We start from the raw sequence: 25,232 nt of genomic DNA on the forward strand, positions 1-25,232 counted from the left end.
AAGAAACCATGAAAATGAACAAAATCTGGCTACCAGTATTACAAAACTCCAAAATCAAAACAGTAGATGGTAACCAACACAATAAGGACTTGACTGAACAAAGGATGCCCCCAGGCAAGGGACAAAACATTTCCAATGCCAATTAGGGTGATTAACTGAAACATTAATGCTGGCTCCCAGTGGCAAAGAACTCTTGCCACACCTTGGACTATACACAGATATATATTCTTTCCTTTCCTTACTTAATTTATCCATACCTCACAACCTCTGAGGATGCCTGCCATAGATGTGGGCGAAACGTCAGGAGAGAATACTTCTGGAACATGGCCACACAGCCCGAAAGACATACAACAACCTTGTGATCCCGGCCATGAAAGCCTTCGACAACACAGTGTCAACTTTGCTTTTCCTTGAGAGAGGATTCCAGTCTCCAGCTCCTGTTTATTTACTTGCCAAGTTTCCAGTTCCAGTCGGGCCATTGCTGTGCCGCAACTCTCAAGTAGACTGGACTTCAATCCAGTTGTTTCCTTGTTCCTGATTCAAGATTCGTCTCAGCCTTGTTACCTTGCTACCTTGGATTACTACGAAGTATTTCTAGTGGACCTGAACTTTGCTTATTACAACTCTGTTATACTGACTCAATCGTTGGACAATCTATCTTCCTTAGAGAGAGCTATCGAGTTCTCATTGTGGATTATAATATTGGACCTTTTCTTTTACCCATTTGGAACTACCATTGACTTTCTAAAAAGAATTATTCCTCACTTGGACTCTATACCTAATTTCTTTTGGATATATAAATTGCTTTAATAAAGATATTGTGTGTTATATCTGCTCTTCTCTGGTTTCTGAGCGCTCATGCTGCCTTGGGGTGCAACAGCACAACTGCTAAACACCTGTTGTCACCACTGAATCATAGAATCATAGAATCATAGAGTTGGAAGAGACCTCACATTCAAAGCATCCCCAGCAGATGGCCATCCAGCCTCTGCTTAAAAGCCTCCAAAGAAGGAGCTGCCACCACAGTCCGGGGGAGAGCGTTACAGTGCCAAACAGCTCTCACAGTGAGGAACTTCTTCCTAATGTTCAGGTGGAGTCTCCTTTCCTGTAGTTTAAAGCTATTGTTCTAGACTCCACTGCAGCAGAAAACAAGCTTACTCCCTCCTCCCATGACTTCCCTCACATATTTATACATGGCCCTCATCATGTCTCCTCTCAGCCTTCCCTTCTGCAGGCTAAACATATCCAGCTCTTTAAGCCGCTCCTTGTAGGTGATGACCGAGACCCCCGCTTTTAAATTCATCTGACCTGCTGCGGGGAGTTCCACAGATCCGGATCACCAGCGGAGCGGGAGAGTGCACGGACCACAACGAATTATTATTAATTTCTTTTATCACTTTCCCCCAGTCCTAACATTGTAACTAATCTCCCAATAAAAGTATCCTTTCTTTTAACTTGAAGCTCTCTCCAGTGGTTATTTTGTATCCCTTTTTTCTGGCCTCTCTGCATGCAAAACCTTTTTTCTATCTTCCACTAACCCAGCCGCCGTTCAAACTCTGGCGGGAAGCCTCCTGAGCTCTCCCTGCCATTGCGTAACATGGCGAACGGAACAACTTGACCCATAACTTTACCAAAAATACTCCAAGCATGCCCATCTTTTATATCTAACACTTTTGGAAGCCCCTGGTTCCGGGACCACCAACAGCACCAGAATCGGTCCAGTTTAAAACTTCGGATCTGCTGACTGTCAAAAAGCCGGCTCCGATCGCTCTTTTACAGCCGCAGCCGCCTCCCTTTGCAGGGACACAAGCTTCTTCCAGGGCTGCTGATAGTGGACTGCCATCTCCCCTGGAAGGGAAATGTAGTTTCCTCAAGGACCAGCTGTGATCTCTACTGCGGAAAGAGCTCCCGGATGAATTTCTCCTATTCATTCATCTTCATTTCTATGAATGACTGGACTTCTCATTCATATACTTGTCTTCAGTTCTATGAATCGCCGGGTTACCAAGAACAGAGATCAACAGGAATTCTTTCACTTTATTATTTTTATGAACTTCCAATTGCCTGAGCTGTTTATGAACTTTTAATGAATTGCATGCTTATATGTTTATGAAATATTGGAATCAATTCTTTATTAACTGTTTAGTCAAATGTCACTTGGTCTATAGGTCCCCTGGAAGATTCCCAAATTCATATATTTCCCTTTTTTTATATACTATATTACAAAAAAAGGAAACCGGGTTTACTCTCCGCTTTAAAGCCGGAGAGAATCTGAATTTCCTCCCGGTCCTCAGGAAACCCGCAATATGGCCAGATTGTTTACCCCCCCCCCCCAGCCTATATTTCCACTCAGAACTCACTCAATTTCGCACCAAGAATCACCCTAACTCATATCTATGTCTAAAATCGCCTAACCTTTAAAAGACAACCAACAGAGATCATTTTTTTCCATTTCTTCTTCAATCATCAGCTGATTGTCAAACCTGCGTTTCTTGCCTAAGCGCCTCCCGCCGTGCGCTATTAGCGCAGGAAAGGGAAAATAAGCTATAAATGCTAATATTTAGTATATTTTTCGGCAATTTTGGGTGGAAATTGATAAGATATGATTTTCTATATTCCCTAGTATATTTCAATCAAAGGAGGCACAGTCTGAACTCTAGCTGACCCGGAAATCCCTGCCTTTCCTCACCCTAGATTCTGGGCTTCGCACAAAAGAGGATAAACTGTCAAATCTTATCTATTTGCATCTGCATGGCCCATAGTGAGAGATTGTCACCTTAGATCGGAGCAGCCCCACGGGTGATTGTATCTCATATGGTAATGTTGACCAGAATCCCATCCTGGACCCCTGGGGAGCCAAAGGAAGACTCCCCACTGGTCCGGTTTCTGTAATCCCATAGTGTCAATATAAACTGACATCTCCGCCATACCTCAAGGTATTCATGAACTGTGTACGTGCGTAAAGGACCCCGGACATCCTAAATGACCTTATTCAAAAAACAGCAATAATCTTAAGATTATCCTGGAAGGCGCTAGCCTCGGGTGATCGCTTTGCATAAGATAACTCCAATGATTCATTCACCAGAACCCATTGTCTAGTTGACTCCCGCCTTCCCCAACCTGATTGGCCCTGGCAGAGGCGAGGGTTGCTCCTCATTGGCTCGGCCACAGAGCGGGAAGCCCAACTCCCGCCTAGTGCGGCGTCCTTGCCCAATCAGCAGCCAGATGAGCGGAGGGACGGGGCGGGAAGTTCAAACAGACTTCAAACTTGAAAATGTATAAAATGGCTTTATTTCTCAATGTAAAATTACATCTCGCATGTCGATCTATTGCGGCGGATGTCCTTTTCAATTGAATTGTTTTAATAAACACTTTGACAGTTTTTCCTTCAACTTGGCAGAGTCTTTTTCCTTTCGGTCTCAGGTAAATTTATATTCCAGGTTATTTTCTGCTTCCCTGAGGCTCGCCAAGGTTCGTTCCCTCATAGGAGGAGCGGTCGGATCTCCCTCACAGGGCAGATCCCGGCAAATCGCAGTCTCGATAACATAGGGCTTGCTCTCCGGACCTTTGATCCTTTTAGTAATCAAGCCTGTGTGAAGAGGTCCTTAGAGGTGGCCCAAATCATGTCATTAAGTGCTGAGCATAAAGTCACTATTATAATTACTTGCTATGGAAAAGAGGAGATTCTTGGAACATTTAATTTGGAACATTTAATATGGAACATTTAATTTAGTTTACTTGCTTCTAGCTAGAAGGTGGATACAGATCAGAGTGAAGGGTGAACCCTGGTGCTATAAATGACTAGAATCATAGAATCATAGAATCATAGAATAGTAGAGTTGGAAGAGACCACATGGGCCATCCAGTCCAACCCCCTGCTAAGAAGCAGGAAATCGCATTCAAAGCACCCCCAACAGATGGCCATCCAACCTCTGCTTAAAAGCCTCCAAAGAAGGAGCCTCCACCACGGCCCAGGGGAGAGAGTTCCACTGTCGAACAGCCCTTCTCACAGTGAGGAAGTTCTTCCTGATGTTCAGGTGGAATCTCCTTTCCTGTAGTTTGAAGCCATTGTTCCGTGTCCTAGTCTGTAGGGCAGCAGAAAACAAGCTTGCTCCCTCCTCCCTATGGCTTCCCTTCACATATTTGTACATGGCTATCATGTCTCCTCTCAGCCTTCTCTTCAGCAGGCTAAACATGCCCAGCTCTTTAAGCCGCTCCTCATAGGGCTTGTTCTCCAGACCCTTAATCATTTTAGTCGCCCTCCTCTGGACGCTTTCCAGTTTGTCAACATCTCCCTTCAACTGTGGTGCCCAGAATTGGACGCAGTATTCCAGGTGTGGTCTGACCAAGGCAGAATAGAGGGGGAGCAGGACTTCCCTGGATCTAGACGCTATTCCCCTATTGATGCAGGCCAGAATCCCATTGGCTTTTTTAGCAGCCGCATCACATTGTTGGCTCATGTTTAACTTGTTGTCCACAAGGACTCCAAGGTCTTTTTCGCACACACTGCTATCAAGCCAGGCGTCTCCCATTCTGTATCTTTGATTTCCATTTTTTCTGCCGAAGTGAAGTATCTTGCATTTGTCCCTGTTGAACTTCATTTTGTTAGTTTTGGCCCATCTCTCTAGTCTGTCAAGATCGTTTTGAATTCTGCTCCTGTCTTCTGGAGTGTTAGCTATCCCTCCCAGTTTTGTGTCATCTGCAAACTTGATGATCGTGCATTCTAACCCTTCGTCTAAGTCGTTAATAAAGATGTTGAACAGAACCGGGCCCAGGACAGAGCCCTGCGGCACTCCACTTGTCACTTCTTTCCATGATGAAGACGACGCATTGGTGAGCACCCTTTGGGTTCGTTCGCTTAGCCAATTACAGATCCACCTAACCGTAGTTTTGTCTAGCCCACATTTAACTAGTTTGTTTGCCAGAAGGTTGTGGGGGATTTTGTCGAAGGCCTTACTGAAATCCAGGTACGCTACATCCACAGCATTCCCTGTATCGACCCAACTCGTAAGTGTAGAAGCAGGTTACCCAAGTAAACACATAAAACATCTTGGACAATCTTTGCAAATTATAGCAAGAAATCAACTTTGAGTCCCCTTTGGGGGAGATAAAGGAGGTAATAAATAAATACAACAACAAAAACAACACTTAATCCTTGCAGACTGTATGGATTTGGTTGAATAGTTGAGCTGGAGATTTGCACCCAGCCCTTTCTTCTACTTTGGAGCTGGAGCTAAGTTCCTCCGATTTGGGGAGGTGGGACCTAGAAAATGAACTTTGGGGACAAATGTGGCCTAGGAGCTGGGCTTTTCCTACCCCTTCCCTAGAGGAAGAAAAGTTTTAAGATGGTATACTAAGGTTTGCAGCTATGCCACATAGTCGCATATCTGCTTGATCAAAAGTATGTCCCATGTTGATTTTGATTATTTTCCTTTCACATAGAGGAACACAGGGCTGCAGCTTTACTCTCGTTTACAACGTCACAGTTCTTTGACTTGACAAAAAAAAAACCCAACTCAGATTGTTCAGTCATGAATTGCTATCTGCTTTGCATTGCTTCCCCTGGATGTTCGCAGGCGAAAAAGCCAGCCCTTCCTGGTCAATTATGCTACATAAATCTCATCCCCCTGGTTTCACAGAAGGTGAGCAGCACTTTCCAGAGAAAGGCATTAAGGAAATTATCCATTGCCTTCACTTCTGCATTCATCTTGTCAGCTTTTAATCATGATGAACCGCTTGCTGGTCCTTCATGATTTCCTTTACGGTGTAGAATTTATTTATTCCACCCAATGATTTTTCACAATGTGATCGACACAACAATAGTCCTTCAGGTTGAATTACAGGGACTATTCAAAGAGGCAGTGGATAGAGTGCTGAGCTTAAAGGACAGAGATCTTAGGTGTCAATCTTCAACAGCTTCTGGCTCATCTTGCCTGCTTTTTCACTGCAGGAGTTGCGGTTGCAAGTATGAATGGCCATGCCAGAGCAAACTGTGGGGACAAAGATACAACCTCATTGCTTTTGAATGAGATTCACTAATGCATGGCAGAGGCATACGTAATTATGCATGATGTGAAAGAAAGAGGCAGAAACTTCTTTCTTTCTTGAAGTATTGGTTGGTGACTTATGTCTACCTTGTTAACCACTTTATATGATGGTTCCCCATCAGATTTCCATTTCCTCCTGTCCACTTCCTCCTGACCACTTATACACATCTAAATTGTAGAATTAATGCAGTCTGATCCCATTTGAATTGCCCTGGCTCTATACTATGGAATCCTGAGATTTGTAGTCTGATGAGACACTAGCACTCTTTGGCAAGAAAGGCTAAAGTAAGGGTAAAGGTTTCCCCTGATGTTAAGTCGAGTCGTGTCCGACTCTAGGGTGTGGTGCTCATCTCCATTTCTAAGATGAAGAGCATTGTCCATAGACACCTCCAAGGTCATGTGGCTGGCATGACTGCATGGAGTGCCGTTACCTTCCCACCGGAGCAGTACCTATTGTTCTACTCATATTTGCATGTTTTCAAATTGCTAGGTTGACAGAAGCTGGGGCTAACAATGGGAGCTCACCTGCTTCCTGGATTTGACTTTTTGGTCAGCAAGTTCACCAGCTCAGTGGTTTAACCCACTGCACCACCGGGAGCTCCATAAAACTACAACTCCTATGATTCCATGGCATTGAGCCATGGCAGTTCAAATGGTGGGTGTCCAACTGCATTAATTCTACAGTGTAGATGTATACAAAGTCGCCTCAGGTTTGGCACAAATTGGAAATGACTCGAAGGCACACAGTGTCAGAATGCCACAAAAGTAACTTGGCCCAACTCTGCCTGTGATGTCAATAGTCCTGGAGGTTGAGTTTTCTTTCCTTTCCAAAATGCCCATCATTTTGGAGGGTTGATGTGAAGGTTTCCCCTACAAGGTGAACCCAACAGGAGTTGACTAAGAGCTGAATCACGCATGCATATCTCTCACTCGATAGCACATCGTTTCACGACTTATCACCTGGTGACTCACAGCTCAATGTGCAAATGCCTGCCGCTTAGACGTTTTGATAGCCAGTCATTGAAAATACCCCTCATGTTACGCACTGCAAAAACTGAGCAACTTGCGCAGGCAACATGTGAAAAGCCTCACCCTTCTTTGGTCAACTTTGGCCTTATCAGAAATGTTGATATACTCTTAGGATGCACTCGAACAAGAAAAGAGAAAGAGAAAATATTTTTTTTAGACTTTAAAAAGAGGAAAGGAAAAAAGAGCCCAGAGCAAATAAGAACAACTGCTCATGACTTATTTTTATTATACGTTAAATTTATTTAAGTGCTGTTGGCCATTCTTTCCCTTTCCTCTGTACATCTTTTCTCCTTGTTTCTTTGGCAAACTGAACTGGCCCAGAGCTTGGAAAAGGTACTCTTACAGAATGCATCTCCATACTGACCAAATGTCTTAACTTGGCAGGGACATAAGGAACAGTGGGAGTTACAACCCAACATATTTGTGGTTGTTGGGTGGCTTCAAATAATCCTTGATTTATGGTGATCCTAAGGTGAAAACCCTGGGGTTTTCTTGGCAGAAATTGTTCACAACAGCTTTGTCTTTCTCTGAGACTGAAAGAGAGTATGATTTGCCCAAAGTCACCCAATTGGAGCAAGGTTTTGAACCCTGATATCCCAGTGTCCTACTTCAATACTCAAACCACCAAACCATGGTGGCCCACAGTCCAAACTATATAGCCAGGCAAATGATTCCCAATCCTGGAGCAGAAGGAGAAAGAAATGGACTTTGTGGATTTCAGAATTTTATGATATTGGCCAGTTTTCCTAATAATTATTAACATGTGCTCAGCAGAGTTTTGAAACACATTTGATAGATAACTCAACAGCATTCTAACCACCATTGTAGAGTATTTCCAGGCCATTATAATAATGCTGGTCGGCAGAGCAAGGTGATGCTTAAAGGTGGTAGCCTCATGTTGGAAGAGAGAATTGTATTTATTTATTTACAGTATTTATATTCCGCCCTTCTCATCCCGAAGGGGACTCAGGGTGGATTACAATGAATCTGGCAAACATTCAATGCCATCAGACAAACAACATACAGTATACACACACAGAGGCAATTTAACATTTCCAGCTTCACGAGGGTATGCTTGATTCCGGCCACAGGGGGAGCTGTTGCTTCACCATCCACTAGTGACACCGAGTACTGTACTTCTTCATTCCTTTTCGTGCTGCTGGCAGTTTTATGGTGTTGTAAATTAATTGAATTAGCCTCCCCGGATAAAGTGTACCTAAATTTCCTAGTTGACAGATGCAATTGTCTTTCGGGCTGCTTAGGTAAACAGCAAGATGGGTTATTTAATGGTTGGGGGCTTAACCCGACCAGGCTGGCTTTGAACTCATGACCTCTTGGTCAGTAGTGATTTATTGCAGCTGGTTACTAGCCAGCTGTGCCACAGCCCAATAGCTATCTTCAGCCCCTTTTTAATTGTCTTGTTTTGGAGAGATACCGGATGAGAAACTCCCCCTGGGCACACAGAAGATTGGGCACCTTGGTAGGCGCTGAATAGACTGTGCTCTGGCACCATGATATGCAGAGCCAATCTTAAGAAATGGGTCTACAAAGTGGAGTCCACGACATGTGAATACGGAGAAGAGCAAACCACAGACCACTTACTACAATGCAACCTGAGCAACATGGAGGATCTCCTTACAACGACACCAGAAGCACTCCAATTGGCCAGCTTCTGGTCAAAGGACATTTAGCATAATGCCAAGTTTTTAACTTTTTGTGGTTTTGCATACATAATAGCTGTATTCTCAATTTGCTTCTGACACAATAAATGAATAAAATAACACCACTTCTTCAGCTGCTTTTGAAATGTCTCAGTTTCTATCTTCTCCTTCCACTTTCCCCTTTTGTCCTCCACTTCAGTGGCTGCAAAACTGAGAACACAAGCCAGAATCTTACCCTTATTTATTTATTTTATTTACAGTATTTATGTTCCACCCTTCTCACCCCAAAGGGGACTCAGGGCGGATCACATTATACATATAAGGCAAACATTCAATGCCTTAACATAGAACAAAGACAGAGACAAATGCAGGCTCCGAGTTGGCCTCGAACTCATGACCTCTTGGTCAGAGTGATTTGTTGCAGTTGGCTGCAGCTGGCTGCTCACCAGCCTGCGCCACAGCCCAGGCCCTGACTGAATCTACCCTTGACTGAATCTGGCCTCGAACTCATGACCTCTTGGTCAGAGTGATTTGTTGCAGCTGGCTGCAGCTGGCTGCTCACCAGCCTGCGCCACAGCCCGGGCCCTGACTGAATCTACCCTTGATTGAATCTACCCTTCCCAGTAGATTCAGTCAAAAGCACACTGCTGTACCCTTTCCTATCTTATGCATTCTTCCTCTTTAATAACTTTGGCTATCACTATGATGTGCCTCGGCCACCTGTGTTCCCGTTTTCATCTGGCTGCTCCAAATCCTTCCTTTTGTTCCACTCTCCTTACTTTTTTCCCAGGTTGAAATTGTCCAAAGCTCACCCAAATTACATTCTAGGTCTTAGTGTCTGTTAATTGCCATAAAGTTGACTTCAGCTGATAACCCTATGAAGACTATCAAGACACCCTGCTACTGCTCTACCACATATAATGCCTTGCAAACCATGTCTTACTAGAATAAATACATATAATGTCCTGCAAGCCATGTCTTACTAGAATATTTATTAACCAGTGTTGTGGCCTCTCTCTTTTCCTAGTACAGTCATCCTTCCACATTTGTGGTTTTGATTATTCACAGATTTGATTGAAATGTTATCTTTTCTACAACTCCCATAATTCCCCAGCCTGCAAGGCCAATTATAATCCAAAAAGCAACTTGTCCAAGCTCTGAATATGCTCTTGGCTCAGTTCGCTTTCTTACGGGATTTAGTAAACGGTGATTATGACATACACTGGAAAATGAACAAGAATATTTCAACGCAACATTTAAAGGACAAACACCCATCAAACATGTGTGAACTGCTCTTCTCTGCAGGGATAACAACACAGCAGGGCCATATGCATGCAAGAGACTTCGTAAGGGGAAAAAAAAGAAAAGCAGTTTAGGAAAAGATTTAATTTAGATCTTAAAAGAGCTTCCAACTAAATGCCAACTGATTTGTATTAGAAGACGGTGTTTTTAAAAATGTTTTGGCTGTTTTAATGTTTCATTTTGTGCACTACTTAATTAATTTGTAAATATTCTACCATTATAAAGAGTAATGGCCACCCCCATTGGTATCATCTACAGTGGGGATGAGGTTGGTCTCCATTTGAAGGACCAGGTTCATAGCCTTGGGGAGTTGGGTTGCTTTTGGATGTGGCCCTGATCCTGTAGGTTCAAGGCTTCTTCCCAGTTTGGGCTGAGGCACCAGTTCCAGATCTGCTCTTGGAGAAGGCAGGTCTTTCCACAGTGATCCATGTTTTAATTCCAGAATGATACAGTCACAGAGCTGGAGGGGATCTCAAGGGCTGTCCAGTACAACCTCCTGCTGATAGGAATATACAACTAAAGCAACCAAAAGACAGTTATTTAAGGGCTGCCAGTTCGGGATCATCCCAGGCTCTGAGATTTCTGGGCCTAAATCTGAGTTTGAGAGATAGACTATGGTAATTTAAGCAACAATCACAGTTGCTTCCAGCTTATCCCTTTCTGTGTCTGTCCGTCCGTCCGTGTCTCTCTCTCTCACACACACTATTTTCTTGTTTGGAAATTGAGGCAAGCACTGTTTCCAGATCAAGGTGAAATGAGGGGATTTTTCCTCCTTGCTTGTTTGGGAAGATGGATTAGGAACATTTAATCCACTTGCTTCTAATCAGAAGGCAGATACAGAGTAGAGTGGAGGGTGACGCCTGGTGCTAGAACCAATATACATGGTTTCACTTATCCATGGTTTCAGTTATTTCTTTTTTTTTCTTTTTTAATTTTTATTAGATTTTCAACTAAAAAGCTTACAATGAAAGTGTGAGAACAATGATTTCCAAGAAAAGAAGTGAAGGGAATGGAATAGACTACAAGGAAAAAGGAAAAGAAAAAGAAAGGCAAAAAATTAAAATAAATAAAAAATAGAGACTTCCATCTCATACACAGTTACTTTAAAGAGTTTGTTTTTCTTCTTTTTATTCATTTTTACTTCTTCTCTCTACTAGGTGTCAGCGTCTTCTTTGCCTTCGCTTTGTATCTACAAACCTTCTGTATAGGTTAAATTAGCACCTTCATTTGTATTTCTGTCAAATAGTTTTTTACCAAATCCCAATTTGTTTGCTTTCTTGGAATTCCATAATTATTTTTAGTAAGTATGTCAATTTGTCCATATTCATTATTTCCAGAACCTTTGGTTTCAGTTATTTCTTTATTCACTTAGGAGCTCCTGTATATATTACCTCCTCTTCTCAGTACCTCCATCATTAGTCCCATTAAAAATAAAAGAGTTTGCTATTGCTCATGGTTTCATGGATCCACATGATGTCTTTGTCATGTGTATATCCCACAAAGATAATGGGTTCATAAAGGTAAAAGTTTCGCCTGATGTCAAGTCTAGTCGTGACCGACTCTGGGGGTTGGTGCTCATCTCCATTTCAAAGCCGAAGAGCTGGCGTTGTCCATAGACACCTCCAAGGCCATGTGGCCGGCATGACTGCATGGAGCGCCGTTACCTTCCCGCCGGAGCGGTACCTATTGATCTACTCACATTTGCATGTTTTCGAACTGCTAGGTTGGCAGGAGCTGGGGCTAACCGGATGCTCATTCCGCTCTCGGGATTTGAACCTGGGATATGAATGGGTTCATACTGTAATAATAATAAAACAATAAACTTTTATTTACATTTTGCCACCATCTGCAAGAGGGACTCGGACCAGCTTACAGAGCACTCAAGGTGTAATGTGCAAAATACAAAAATTGCAGAAACAAGATATAAACAAACAGCCAACATAACATCACAATATCACAATACCCCCGATAAAAACAGTAAAATTAGTGTTTGCTGCAGGTTAAAACAGCAGTATTCGATCTCAGACTTGTAAAGTGCTTGATAGAGAATCTGAAGGTCCTCATATGCATTCGTAAAGAAACTAAATATGGTCGAAGAAAAAGCCATGTCTTTAATTGCAGTAGTAATGCATTACTGTACAGGCATCCTCTGGAGCATCTTTGCAAGTTGGACAAACAATTAATCTTTGGAAATGGTAGGAAGCTGCTACTCTACCTGGTGATCTGGAGATTTGTGCTTAGTCTTGCGTAGAGGTGGTCCCATCAAAACTAGAGGATTTGCGCCTTGTTTTTTGCCTAGATATGATTCTTGAAAATGTGAGACTGAGGCCCACTTTCCATTGAGATCAGGGCTGAGAGCTGTGTGGCCCATGACAGTCATGTGTGCACAAATATGTATCTTTAATATGGAGAAAATGCCCACTTGTTCTTTGCCTGGCTCTTCAGTGCCCTCACTCCTAAATGGCTTTAATAACAAAAAGCATGGACATTCTCTGAATTGTGTTTGCCTGCAAAGTGTCATTTGCCTCATTAATCTACAGATTCGTAATGAACCACTCACTCTTGCTTTTGGCAAACCAGACTCAGGTTTCCACACTCACTCTCACCCTTTTCATTCCCCAAGGGGATTCTGTGAAGACAAGCACTCATTTACATACACATACATAAATAGCAAGGGCAACTTCAGTGTCAAGAGACCCTTTTTATTTTTATTGTGGTATTTTCGTCGCATTCCCCAAAGGACAAACATTTTCGGAGGCTTTATTAATATCCCCAGATTCCCCTGCTTCTCTATCCAGCTGCTGCTTTCCAAGCAAGAAAAATCCAGCATTCGGCGAGTCTGTTTTTACAAGCACTCAATGGCTTTGCCAGGGACCGCAACAGAAAATACGGCCTTTCCGCCTTTTAAATAGTAGGAGTTTGGAAAGCTCCTGAAATGAAGTCATCTCACACCCATCTCCCCCACTTGCATCCTGGCAAGAATTATTAATCGATTCCCACAGGAAAAGTTTAACAATTTCCATCCTGCACATTTTTATCCGATTATAGAATCATAGAATAATAGAGTTGGAAGAGACCACATGGGCTATCTAGTCCAACCCCCTGCCATGCAGGAAAAGAACAATCAAAGCACCCCTGACAGATGGCCATCCAGCCTCTGTTTAAAAGCTTCTAAGGAAGGAGCTGTGTTATTTTTCTACATGTGTTTACTCATTCATACATCTCCATCTCTCCTATTCCCACATTTATCTCCAGTAGGAAGCCTGGTGCTTAAGAGTAAGCAGGGACATTGTTTGTAAGACTTTCAAAACTGGACTGGTTTTGTATAAGTCCCTTGGATAAGCCTTGAACTGACACTGAGACCCTATCTACACTGCCATATAATCCAGTTTCTGAATGCATCTTAAGTGTATTGAACTGGATTATATGGCTGTGTAGATTCATCTAATCCAGTTCAAAGCAGTTCATCTGCATTCTAAAACTGGATTATATAGCACTGTAGTTCCAGTCCCAGGACCCTTCCACACAGCCATATAACCCAGAATATCAAGGTGGAAAATCCCACAATATCTGCTTTGAACTGGGTTGTCTGAGTACACACTGCCATATTTTCCAGTTCAAAGCAGAAAATGTGGGATTTTATTTTATACATAGTCTCTTTGTATAAAATTAGGAAGTGCTTACTATTAAGTTATTGCAACATGAGGACAGAATAACAGTTTCATTAAGAAGCAACATTCTCATATTTTCTCAATCTCAGAGCTGCACCTCTAGTAGTGTCCAGAGCTGGACACACAGGTTGCTTCTGTAGAATTAATGCAGTTTGACACCTCTTTAACTGCCATAACTCAAGTTTATAGAATTCTGGGAGTTTGGTGAAGCATCAGCACCTTTGGTGTTAGAGAAGACTAAAGACCTTGTAAAACTACAACTCCCGTGATGCCAGGGCACTGAGCTATGGCAGTCAAAGTAGTGGTAAACTGCTTTAATTCTGAAATGTTGATGCAGCCACATATAACTACTAATTAGTCCAAGGCGAACTTATGAACTTAATCTTGGAAAAAGGAAATCTAAGCAGAAAATGAAGTTCAGATTTGCTCATCCCTATTAGATCACATTGTACATGTGAGGAGGAAGATCACATATGAGACTTGTGGCCATGTGTTATCATGAGTTAAGCTTGAGTACGGGAATGCTTTATAAACTGGCCCTCATGAAATGCCAAATCCTGACTCATGTTGGCAGATCTAAGGAAAACAATTTACAGCTGGGATTAAAACATCCACAACTTTCCCTTCTGACTTGGTGCTCTGAAACGGGCAGTCTGTTGGGTTTTATTGGTTTCAGTAGGACTCATGTGTGTTGTGATTATATTGCTGTTGTGATTATTTTCCACCTGGGAAAAAAGACCAACAAAGGAAAACTTGTTTCCTGAGATTTCTTCCCAAAATTAGAAATTTATGATCGTATTGTTACTCAGTGAGTGAATGAGAAAGAAGTTGATAGCACAATCTTTCATAAGTTTAAGTCTACACGATGACTCCAGCCCTGTCTACACTGAAACTGCATTATATGGGTCAGTGTAAACTCATATAATGCAGTGTAACTGCATCAAGCTGTATTATATGAGTATCCATTCTGACCATACAATGCCGTTTCAAACTGCATTATATGACAGTGTAGATATATTCAGAAAGCTCGCACCAAAGAATCAACAAGTCTCCTGCCCCTTATTTGCAACATGTTTGCTTAAATCCCAATGATCTGTGTTTGTTGTATGTATTTGCATGTTTGACTCAATGCAGAAATGAGGAGTCAAGAGGAATCATCAAGATTGGACACTACTGAATCTTTGAATATTGTTGAATCTTGGAAGAAATGTGATACGGAGTCTATATTCCAGGGGTAGGGAACCTCTGATTCTCCAGATATTACTAGGCTCTTCTATTCCACTTGCATCAACGCTGACTCAACATGAGCTATGTTTGGGAATGATAGACACTGTAGTCCAAACTTATCCAGAAGTTTTCTGACCTTCGAAAGTAATTTTTAAAATTAGTAATTCCTTATTCATTATCAGTTATGCCGTTTGGAAAGTTATTAGTTGCATCATTACATTCCATCTCCTAATGTCACTTAGTTGCATCATTATGTTGCAACTCATAATGTCTTTACTCATTATGTTGTTTGAAACGTGATTAGTTGCAGTTACTCATTACTGAACTTGATGTATTGCCCAGGAATGCATGATGCATTCTTAATATGCTCCTTTCTAGTAACTTTTAAAAGGAACTGGAACACATTGACTGATGTTACGTATTGTAGTGATAGATTCATAACTTAGAGTTATCGATCTGTACCTGCTCTGTAGTCATGTATATGACATAGGAGTCATGATGACTTACCTGTACTATGTATGTAGTCATGATTATGGAGAGCCAGTGTAGTATAGTGTTTCATGTATCAGACTATTACTGGGTTCATTTCTGTGTTCTGCCATGGAAACCTGCTGGGTGACCTTTGGAAAGTCTCACTCTCTCAGCTCCAGAAAACCCAATGAGAGGTTCCTTAGGGTTGTCATAAGGTACACAATAACAAAGTCAGGATTATGCTACTATTGCCAGGATTGTAAATGCTCACTGAGTCTTATTTTACCAAGCAGTGGCTACACAGAGAAATAGAGATCCTATCAGCTGGCAATCAGGAAGCAAAAGAATGATGTTTCCATCCGCTCTCCTGCCAGCAAGTCAACAAGCCAGCAACAGTCAGAAGCAGGACCCCTGTTTGAGAAGGGATCTTATAGTACCTTTGTGATTAACTGAGAGAAAAATGTTGGCAGACTTTGGGCAAGCCTACATCAGCATGAAAACCTGGAGTCACTCTGAATTGATCCTTGGTTGTCCTCACAATGTTCTTGTAATTCTGGTGAGTTTCATGGTTTATCCTGAATTTTTTCCCCTCATTGGACAATGTCAGGGGGTGTTCCTGAGTTTGCTTGAAACTTTGGAGTATCCCACAGCTGTGGGGCGATTGTTGTAGCCTGGTCAGATTCTGAGTGCCCAGAAGATGAGGGAGGGGATGCTGGGATAGATTCGGAGGGCCCAGGGGATAGAAATGGCCTGGAGAGAGTTGCTTTGGAATCACCTGGCAGTTCCCACGAGACTGGAGAAAGTGACATCAGTTCTCATGAGAATCTGCCAGAAGTGCAGGCTGAGAGAAATGTGGGAGATTAATGTTTGTCCAGATCAAGGCGCTTGGAACTTCGAAGGCAGAACGTACAACAGAGACAGACTCGTTTTTCCCAGTGGCTTAGAGATAAGGAGAGGAAAAGCAGGTGTGTGAGGAATGATGTCATGGGAGGATTTGAGGCCTTTTAAGTTGTTTTCTGCTGGTACAGTCCTTTGTGAGATTAATGTTGTATTCAGGTGAACAGCTCTCGTTTCTGGTTCTACGTTTGTGGATTCATGTATTCAAGTTTCTAAGTTTGTTCCTGGTTCTAGTTTCATGTATGGCATAGGTTGCCTGCCTTGGATTCATGCTATCATGTTTATGGATATATCTGGGGATTGACTCTTGAAACTATATTTGAAAAGATTTTGGATTGTTGGCTATCTTGGAAATAATGTTTTGAACTTTGATTCTCATTTTTAGATTTGCTTATTTTTTATATATTCTCTTAATAAATCTTTAATTACTGGATTACCTGAATAGAGTGTGGTTTGTGATGAAAAGGTGTTTCAGGGCGCTAGTGCAACAGCCATGCAGGCAGCTGGATCAGGTCTGATTAGGAACAGTCTGTTGTCTACATGATACACTGTCACCACCATCCTTTCTATATGCTCTTCAACACAGGGATAGGCAAGGATCATATTTGTGTTGTTGACGCTTCTGCTCCCACAGAGGTCTGTGTAAATTCCTGGCTATTGTGGGTGCTCTGTTTTGAAATCAGCAGAGACACCTGTGGGCTTCTTCTTTTTTTTCCAGGTCACAGAGATGGTTCTACTGATGTCAGAACGGGACGGCCGGGATGCCCGTGACCTCTCTGTGTTAATCTGGGCACGACAACAGAAATATGGAAGGTGAGGTGATGTCCCAACAGGGTTGATGTGGTCTTGGTACTCCTAGAAATGGGGTAGCCAATATGGCACTGCAGCAGATTCATTAGGCTGTGTTTGGATACTTCTCTAGCCAGTCCTGGGCATTTTTGTTTGGACTGCTTGCAGATTTTCTGCTCAGTGTAGACTTGCTCTTTCAAAGCTTATGCTGAGTTGGTCTCTAAGGCTTAACAAGACCCCTTTGCATAGTGATCCATACATGATATGGCAATGTCTTTGAATTCTGTTACAAATCCTTATGTAAACATCCTCCTCCTGTACATCGTTCTTCAGCTGAATAGACCCCCTTCTTTCATGTAGCTGCTGGTTCATAAAGCAGGTGTGCATCTGGGGACATTAATAAATTATGAATTCCTGACTAAGTAGGTGATGCAGATTACGGGTCATTATTTGTTATGTTTATAAAGGGAATTTGTTCCCACTTATTTTTTTCTAGTTTTTAAATGCAATTCCTTATTACTTATTACAGGTATCTCTATGGTAGTCATAACTTACTCATTTTACATTTTGTATTCCCATGCCTGTGCCCCTTCCTTCATCAGCTAGATCAGAAATGATCAAACGGGCCGAGGCAAACAATCTTGAAATTCAAGGGTAGCAAAATTACCCTATAGATCAAGCTCAAGCTGAAATGATTTCGGTTTGTACACCTCAGGCATCTTAAATCTAAAACACACACTCAAACATACTTGGTCGGACTCATCCTTTTTCGCTGGCTCTCTCCCCTGTGGTAAATGATTCATGTGTTGCAATAGTTAGATCTTTCTTCAGAGATTTTGGAAGAAATCAGAGATGCCTTAGTCAGCTCTGTTTTAATAGCCTTTCCTAATATTTTTCTAAATGGACTGGAATTGGAGCTGGGAGCATTCCAGAGTTTAACAGTTTAAAGAACTAGATGTTTCAGATATTTGGTTAACACACAGAGTATTGTTAAACATAGAGTGAATGTAGTTAAATATATTTAAAAGGTATCAGCTAGCCTGGTAACCCAGCATGGCATAATGGTTTGAACATTTGGATTAAGTCAAATCCCAGTTTGGCCATAGATGTTCACTGAGTGATCTTGGGAAAGTTACATTCAGAAGGCAATAGTAAATCTTATCTGGACAAATCTTGCAAGAAAACCCTATGATAGGCTCAACTTAAGGTTGCTATAGATCAGAAATGATTGAAGGCACGTAGCAACCATCAAGAAATCTTGTTATAGATTGTTGGACGGTACTGGGAGAGTTGAAAGTCCTTCTATAGGCTCTGTTGTTGTTATGTTTGCTGTTTCTCTGCTATAAGCAAAAGTTGAGAAATAACAATCTCAGTTGGGGTGGGGGGAATTATAGGTGATGTAGGCGAATCGGATCACAAATATGTTCATCCTGAGTTGAGGAAAATGCTAACATTTTCAACACTTTGTCAATACAAAAGCCCTGAAACAAACAGATTGCGTCTCTTGAGAAGACTTAGTGGTATGGGCTGCAATAGAAGAGATGCAAGAGATTTTTTTTTTATAAATTTGGAATTGATTTTAAAAATTATGCAAGACCTGCCCATTTGTTGAAGTGGTGCAGTTTCTACTTGTAATCTGCATCATTGCTGCACCATTGGCTAGTTGATGTTAACCTGGAGAGACACCTGCAATTGGCAAACTAGATCAGATATGGGTCTTCATCAATATTTTTGCACAATTATGAGCTGCTAATGCTCAATCAGACTTAATGTGAAGCCAACCTGCTCTTCTGCATCAGAAATAACATTGCATTGGCAGTTACTAAGAAGAATCCCAACACACAATGCATTTCATCTATTTTACTTCACTGTTTGTATATTTCCTTAGGCACATGTATTATTCTTCATGTTTCGTTATAGTATGTCTGCAGATTGTTGTGGCTCTTTTTGTGCATGTGTGAAGAAGTGCATAAGCTAAGCAAAAAATGAGTTCTAAGAAGAAGGGATTTCTCCAGTGTAAGATCAGGCTTTAGCACAGCAGATTAAACCATAAGCTACAGTAAATCTTGTTGCCCAAAAGGTTGACAGTTCAAAGCTTGGGTCAAGGTGAGCTCCTGGCCTTTAGCCCAGCTTCCGCCTAACTAGCGGTTTGAAAGCAAAATGTAAGTAGATAAATAGGTTCCGCTTAAAAGCGGGGAGATATTTTAAAGGCACCCATAGGAAATGCCAGAAAAATGCCAGTGATTTACTAATAATAATAATAATAAGAATAATAATAATTTTATTCTTGTATCCCGCCCCATCTCCCCGTAGGGACTCGGGGCGGCTCTCATGGGGCCTTGCCCAACATCACAATATAAAAACAAATCAAAACACATAAATTTACAACAATAAATCAACAATATCAGTAAAACCATCATAAAAACAATATTGCAGGAAAAAGCGTTTAAAACAGATATAAAACACAAGTCTAGGCCAAAGGGCGAATGTGTCAAATTGGGGGGAGGTAGTTACGTAATTGACATAGTCATTACTAACAAAGCTTACGAACAAAGCTCAACGCTCCGTGGCTGGAGCCGAGCACAAGCCTCCAAGATGCCAAAAGATGGGAAAAGCCTATATACTTCTATCTAGGTACAATTGTTTGTCTATTCCTGTGTATAAACAACATTGAATGTTTGCCACATATGTATGTTCTGTGATCTGTCTTGGATCTCCTTCAGAGTGAAAAGAGAGGAATATAAATGCTGTAAATAAATAAATAAACAAATAAAGCAAAATAAATAAATAAATGAAGAGATAGATGATGGTAGATAGACATAGCTAGCCAGCCAGATAATAATGTGTGTATTTAATTAATTACTACACTCACAATATTACAAAAGCTGCTCAAAGGAAGGCCTGGGGATGAGGAAGAAGGAATTAGACACAGAAGTTCAAAAGCAATCATGTACATTGGTCTGGAAATAGCCTAAGTTATTTCCTAATGTTTTTGTGTCTAGTATTAATTTCATAACAACAACAATTATAATTATAATAATGGCAATTATAATTCTTGATTTACTTAGGGACTCAGAGTAGCTTAGAAAAATTACTTTTTGTAAAATTAAAATTTTTAACATTTAATTTTTACATCTTAAGACACAGAAATTATTTCTCCTGAAATAAACATTTTTTAAAAAACAAAAAGATATAGGGAAAACATGGAAAAAGTAATTATGAGCATGAAGTTGGGCTGCTCAGGAAATTAAAGACATTTCAACCGATTCTATTAAAAAGTCAAATGATAGAAATCAATAGCATATCATCTCTTATTTCTGAGCCATTCAAACATGAACCAGGGAGCCCAGCTTAATTCTAATGTTTTATATCATAAATCACTTTGAAAACAATAGTTAAAACGTATTGTAGGAATTCAGCAAATACATTTTAAATATGACGATTACTGAGGGTGGGGGGGGGGTTGATACAGGAAGGAGAAGAATAGGAAATGAGATTGCAAGGGGCATCACATCTGTGGCTATTGTTATTTTAAAACAAAGGGATGTTGCTAAGAACACAAAACCCACATTTTTACATGTATTAATTCCATAGACAGAATTCTGCTATGGTTCCCCATTCAGGAAATACAGGACCAGTGGCGACACCAGGGAGGTGCAAACTACATCCAAGGATGACAACAAAATGACAGTCTATAAAGATTTTGTGCAGTCTTTCAGCAGGAATGTATTGTCTATCTGTAAAGATAAAGATAAAGGTAAAGGTTTTCCCCTGACATTAAGTCTAGTCGTGTCCAACTCTGGGGGTTGGTGCTCATCTCAATTTCTAAGCTGAAGCGCCAGCGTCAGAATCATAGAATAGTAGAGTTGGAAGAGACCTCATGGGCCATCCATTCCAACCCCCTGCCAAGAAGCAGGAAATCTCATTCAAAGCACCCCTGACATATGGCCATCCAGCCTCTGTTTAAAAGCTTCCAAAGAAGGAGCCTCCACCACAGTCTGGGGAAGAGACTTCCACTGCCGAACAGGTCTTACGGTGAGGAAATTCTTCCTGATGTTCAGGTGGAATCTCCTTTCCTGTAGTTTGAAGCCATTGCTCCGCGTCCTAGTCTGCAGGGCAGCAGAAAACAAGCTTGCTCCCTCCTCCCTATGACTTCCCCTCACATATTTGTACATGGCTATCATGTCTCCTCTCAGCCTTCTCTTCTGCAGGCTAAACATGCCCAGTTCTTTAAGCCTCTCCTCATAGGGCTTGTTCTCCAGACCTTTGATCATTTTATTTGCCCTCCTCTGGACGCTTTCCAGCTTGACAACATCTCCCTTCAACTGCGGTGCCCAGAATTGGACACAGTATTCCAGGTGTGGTCTGACCAAGGCAGAATAGAGGGGGAGCATGACTTCCCTGGATCTAGATGCTATACCCCTATTGATGCAGGCCAGAATCCCATTGGCTTTCTTAGCAGCCACATCACATTGCTGGCTCATGTTTAACTTGTTGTCCACAAGGACTCCAAGATCTTTTTCACATGTACTGCTGTCTAGCCAGGCATCCCCCATTCTGTATCTTTGCATTCCATTTTTAATGCCGAAATGAAGTATCTTGCATTTGTCCCTGTTGAACTTCATTTTGTTAGTTTCGGCCCATCTCTCTAGTCTGTCAAGATCGTTTTGAATTCTGCTCCTGTCCTCTTGTCCATAGACACCTCCAAGGTCATGTTGTCTATCTATATAAAAGTGAAAATGTATGTGTGTGTTCTGGGATGGCTCCTACATGGCTTGATGGATCTGGACCAAACTTGGTTACCCAGACCCATCATGTTCCAACTTAAAATAATGGCTGTGTCTGGGGAGAAATGATAGAGGTTGATGGGAGTTGTAGTCCACTTACATCCAGAGGGTCATGTGAATCCCACCAGTGGTGAATCCGTACCAAACTTGGCCCATATGCCCATTTACTTTTTAACCTTCTGATGCTCATGCTATCTGGACAGAGGTATCATTATTACTTGATGATATGATGATTCAAATCACATGTCCTACAACCATGTGCTCTTCATTTCATTGCTGCGGATTGTTAGAACTGCTGATCTTGTTAAATTTTCTGATGTTTTAGCTATGCTATTTTAATATGACTTGGTAGAAGAGGAGGTTCATGGGGGTGACATCATGAATTACCACACTGTATGATACGAACCCTAGTGACACCACTGCCTAGAATGCATGCTTTTTCTGCAATAGTCCTGCCAAATGGCCAATCTATGTTCAGTGGAGCATGTGGGGATAAGAAAAGAGGTTGACTATGCCCACTAGCCACAGGCAGACCAATGGCATCTTCTGTGGGTATCTAGTGGGGCTTTAATCAATGAGGCCATTGCTCTACTACTGGCTATGGAGTTTTTTTTTTATCATTGTCTGCTCTCCATTTGTGATGGGCCATTCAAGGAGACTACTGAAACCATGAATCCAACCTCCATAATGGCCAAAAGAAAGCAAAAGAGGAGAAAGCCAGCCAGCCAGCCAGCCAAACAAGGGTATAAAATAGACTGAAGCTTGCATAATTCATTGCATATCAGATGCTGAGACAAACTTCACAAGGAAGGCCAGTTCTTCCCTATGGGGATGATGCCAGTGTTTCTTCAGATGCTTTGAGTTTCCCAAAGGCCCCAGACAATATGGCCAACATTCAAGAATTATGGAACCTAAACTCCCAATTTGAGAAGACCCAATGAATCAAGAGAAATCACACAAGTACTAACGTGCCAAGTCCCACTAGTCTAGTAGGTCTATTCCAGGATTTAGGTCCTAGCGTGGAGATTGCATTCTGTCCCTCACTATTCACTCTCATAAAGACAAAACAGAACAATATGAAATAATGTGAACTCTTGAAAGGAAAACGTATTTTCCAACCTAGGCTCTTTCACACCACTCAATTATAGCACTCTGATTCCTCTCTGACTGCCATGGCAACATTCAGAGCATTCTGGCATCAGTTTAGGAAGTGGTACAGTTGGCCTTCCATCTCCACAAGTTCTGCATCCATGGTTTCAATTTTCCTCGGCCACACACAAACACACATGCATACACATGCGTGCTCTCGCATTCCAGACAGCAAATCTTGATTTTGCTATTATACATATATAAGGAATATTCTACAACTCTAGTGCATATAATTGGACTTGAGCATCCACAGATCTGGTATCCATAGGAGATCCTGGAACCAAATCCCAGAATATACCAAGGGATTTAGAAATCTCAGCTGGTGAGCTCTCGTGCAGTTGTTCTCAACCTGTGGGTCTCCAGATGTTTTAGCTTCAACTCCCAGAAATCCGAACAGCTGGTAAACAGGGTTGTTGTATGTTTTCCGGGCTGTATGGCCATGTTCCAGAAGTATTCTCTCCTGATGTTTCGCCCACATCTATGGCAGGCATCCTCAGAGGTTGTGAGGATGCCTGCCATAGATGTGGGTGAAACGTCAGGAGAGAATACTTCTGGAACATAGCCACACAGCCTGGAAAACATACAACAACCCTGTGATCCTGGCCATGAAAGCCTTTGACAACACAGCTGGTAAACAGACTGGGATTTCTGGGAGTTGTAGGCCAAAACACCTGGAAACCCACAGGTTGAGAACCACTGCTCTAGTGCATTCTCAAACTACAAATCCCAAGATTCGATAGGATGTTGTCATGACAGTTAAAGTGGAATCATAGCACTATAATTGTTGAATTCAAAAGGACCATTTGGCTTGGATAAAGATGCAAAAATCTGACCTTTTATGCCAATTGATACAGCCTAGAGTTCTCCCACCTTCCTCATCGTTCTCATTCTGTGCAATGTAAGCTCAATGCCCTAATGAATTTACTTAGGTATACATTTACATGTGAGATTAATACAAAGTTTAGGAAAGTTACTTTTTGGATTACGTATCTCAGGATTTCTCAGCCAGCACTGCTAAGGACTATCCTGCTTAGGGGATTCTGGGAATTTGAGTCCCCCAAAACAACTTTCCTAAACTCAACAGCACTTAAAGTGACATATTTGGAAAGCAGAGTGTTCTTACCTGCATAGTGATCGAACACAGTGGGCACGTATTCTTCTGGGAAAGCGTCATTGGCGTAACTCATCAGCAGGCAAGTTTTGCCAACGGCTCCGTCGCCGACCACAACACACTTCAGCATCTTCTTCATGTTGCCATCAGAGTGGCTATGCACTTCTGTCTTGTTGCTCATCCTTGTTGCTTCACTTTTCTTCTTCTTCTTCTTGTTCTGGTTGTCTTCAAGTACACATGGAGCACCACAGCAGGAGGGGGAAAATCCACAAGAAGGTGTGCAATTCTGGCTGTTACCGGCTTCTCCCCGAACGGAGTTGTGTTGTCTTTGGTCGCTGGATGTTCATGAAATCATAACTTTGAATTGCAGCCTGTCTCCCCCATACCAGCCAGAGAGAAACATGTGGGGGAATAAATAGAAAACTGACACGCGTGTTGTGAGCTCAAGTCAGGAAATCTTCATCTTGGATGCAGAGACTTTGGTATTTCGCACGGCTTAAAAATAGCAGCAGCCTGAGCAACAGAGAGCCTGCTGCCCTTCCCTGGGTTGGCCTGAAAAATCAGGGATTCGTGCTAAATCCACCCTATTTTCCATTGCATTTCCAAACAGAGAAAGGAAGAGGCTGGAAGGGTTTAATGGAAGAGAGTGTTCTTCCCCACCCTTTCCACTTCTGGCTTTCTTTTTTCCTCCCCTCTCATGCAAACTTTTGAGTTTCTTCAGCTTGCTGTATGTCAGGAAATCATGGGTTTCCTGCCGAATTCCATATTAGGATCAGCGGGGCTCGTGAAGGGCTGCAAACAATGGGAGCTCTGTGTGTGTTTGTACTTTGCAGGAACTCTGCCAGGATGGAGAGGAAGAAAAACACTAGAGGTCTCAGTGCAGGCTGAAGTTCATAGGCTTCCTGCTCCAGAAGATAGTCCTGAATGCGGCTTCTTTGGAACTGCCGGAGAGCAGAGCTGTAAGAAGCCATTTCTATATAACAAAGGCTGGATCTAAACTGCCAGATAATGCATTTTGGAACTGTATTATATTGCCAGTGTAGAATTGTGTGATGCATTTTAACTGCATTGAACTGAATTATATGGGTCTA

At 41.9% G+C, this 25,232-nt stretch overlaps 1 protein-coding gene across 2 annotated transcripts in view; it reads right to left on the bottom strand.

Annotated features, from left to right (window-relative positions):
• The window catches only part of rhoj (ras homolog family member J), a 90,220-nt gene extending 65,279 nt beyond the window's left edge, over positions 1 to 24,941 (bottom strand). The window contains exon 1 of one of the 2 annotated variants that reach the window (XM_008119589.3): positions 24,154 to 24,941. In XM_008119589.3, coding sequence (XP_008117796.2) covers positions 24,154 to 24,322 — 169 coding nt within the window. In that variant the 5' untranslated portion in view covers positions 24,323 to 24,941. The remainder of the gene's footprint in view (positions 1 to 24,153) is intronic. The other variant, XM_003214275.4, reaches the window with a different exon arrangement.
• Positions 24,942 to 25,232: the final 291 nt, after the last annotated feature.

This window comes from Anolis carolinensis, chromosome 1 (assembly GCF_035594765.1).
Source record: "Anolis carolinensis isolate JA03-04 chromosome 1, rAnoCar3.1.pri, whole genome shotgun sequence".
NCBI lineage: Eukaryota > Metazoa > Chordata > Lepidosauria > Squamata > Dactyloidae > Anolis > Anolis carolinensis.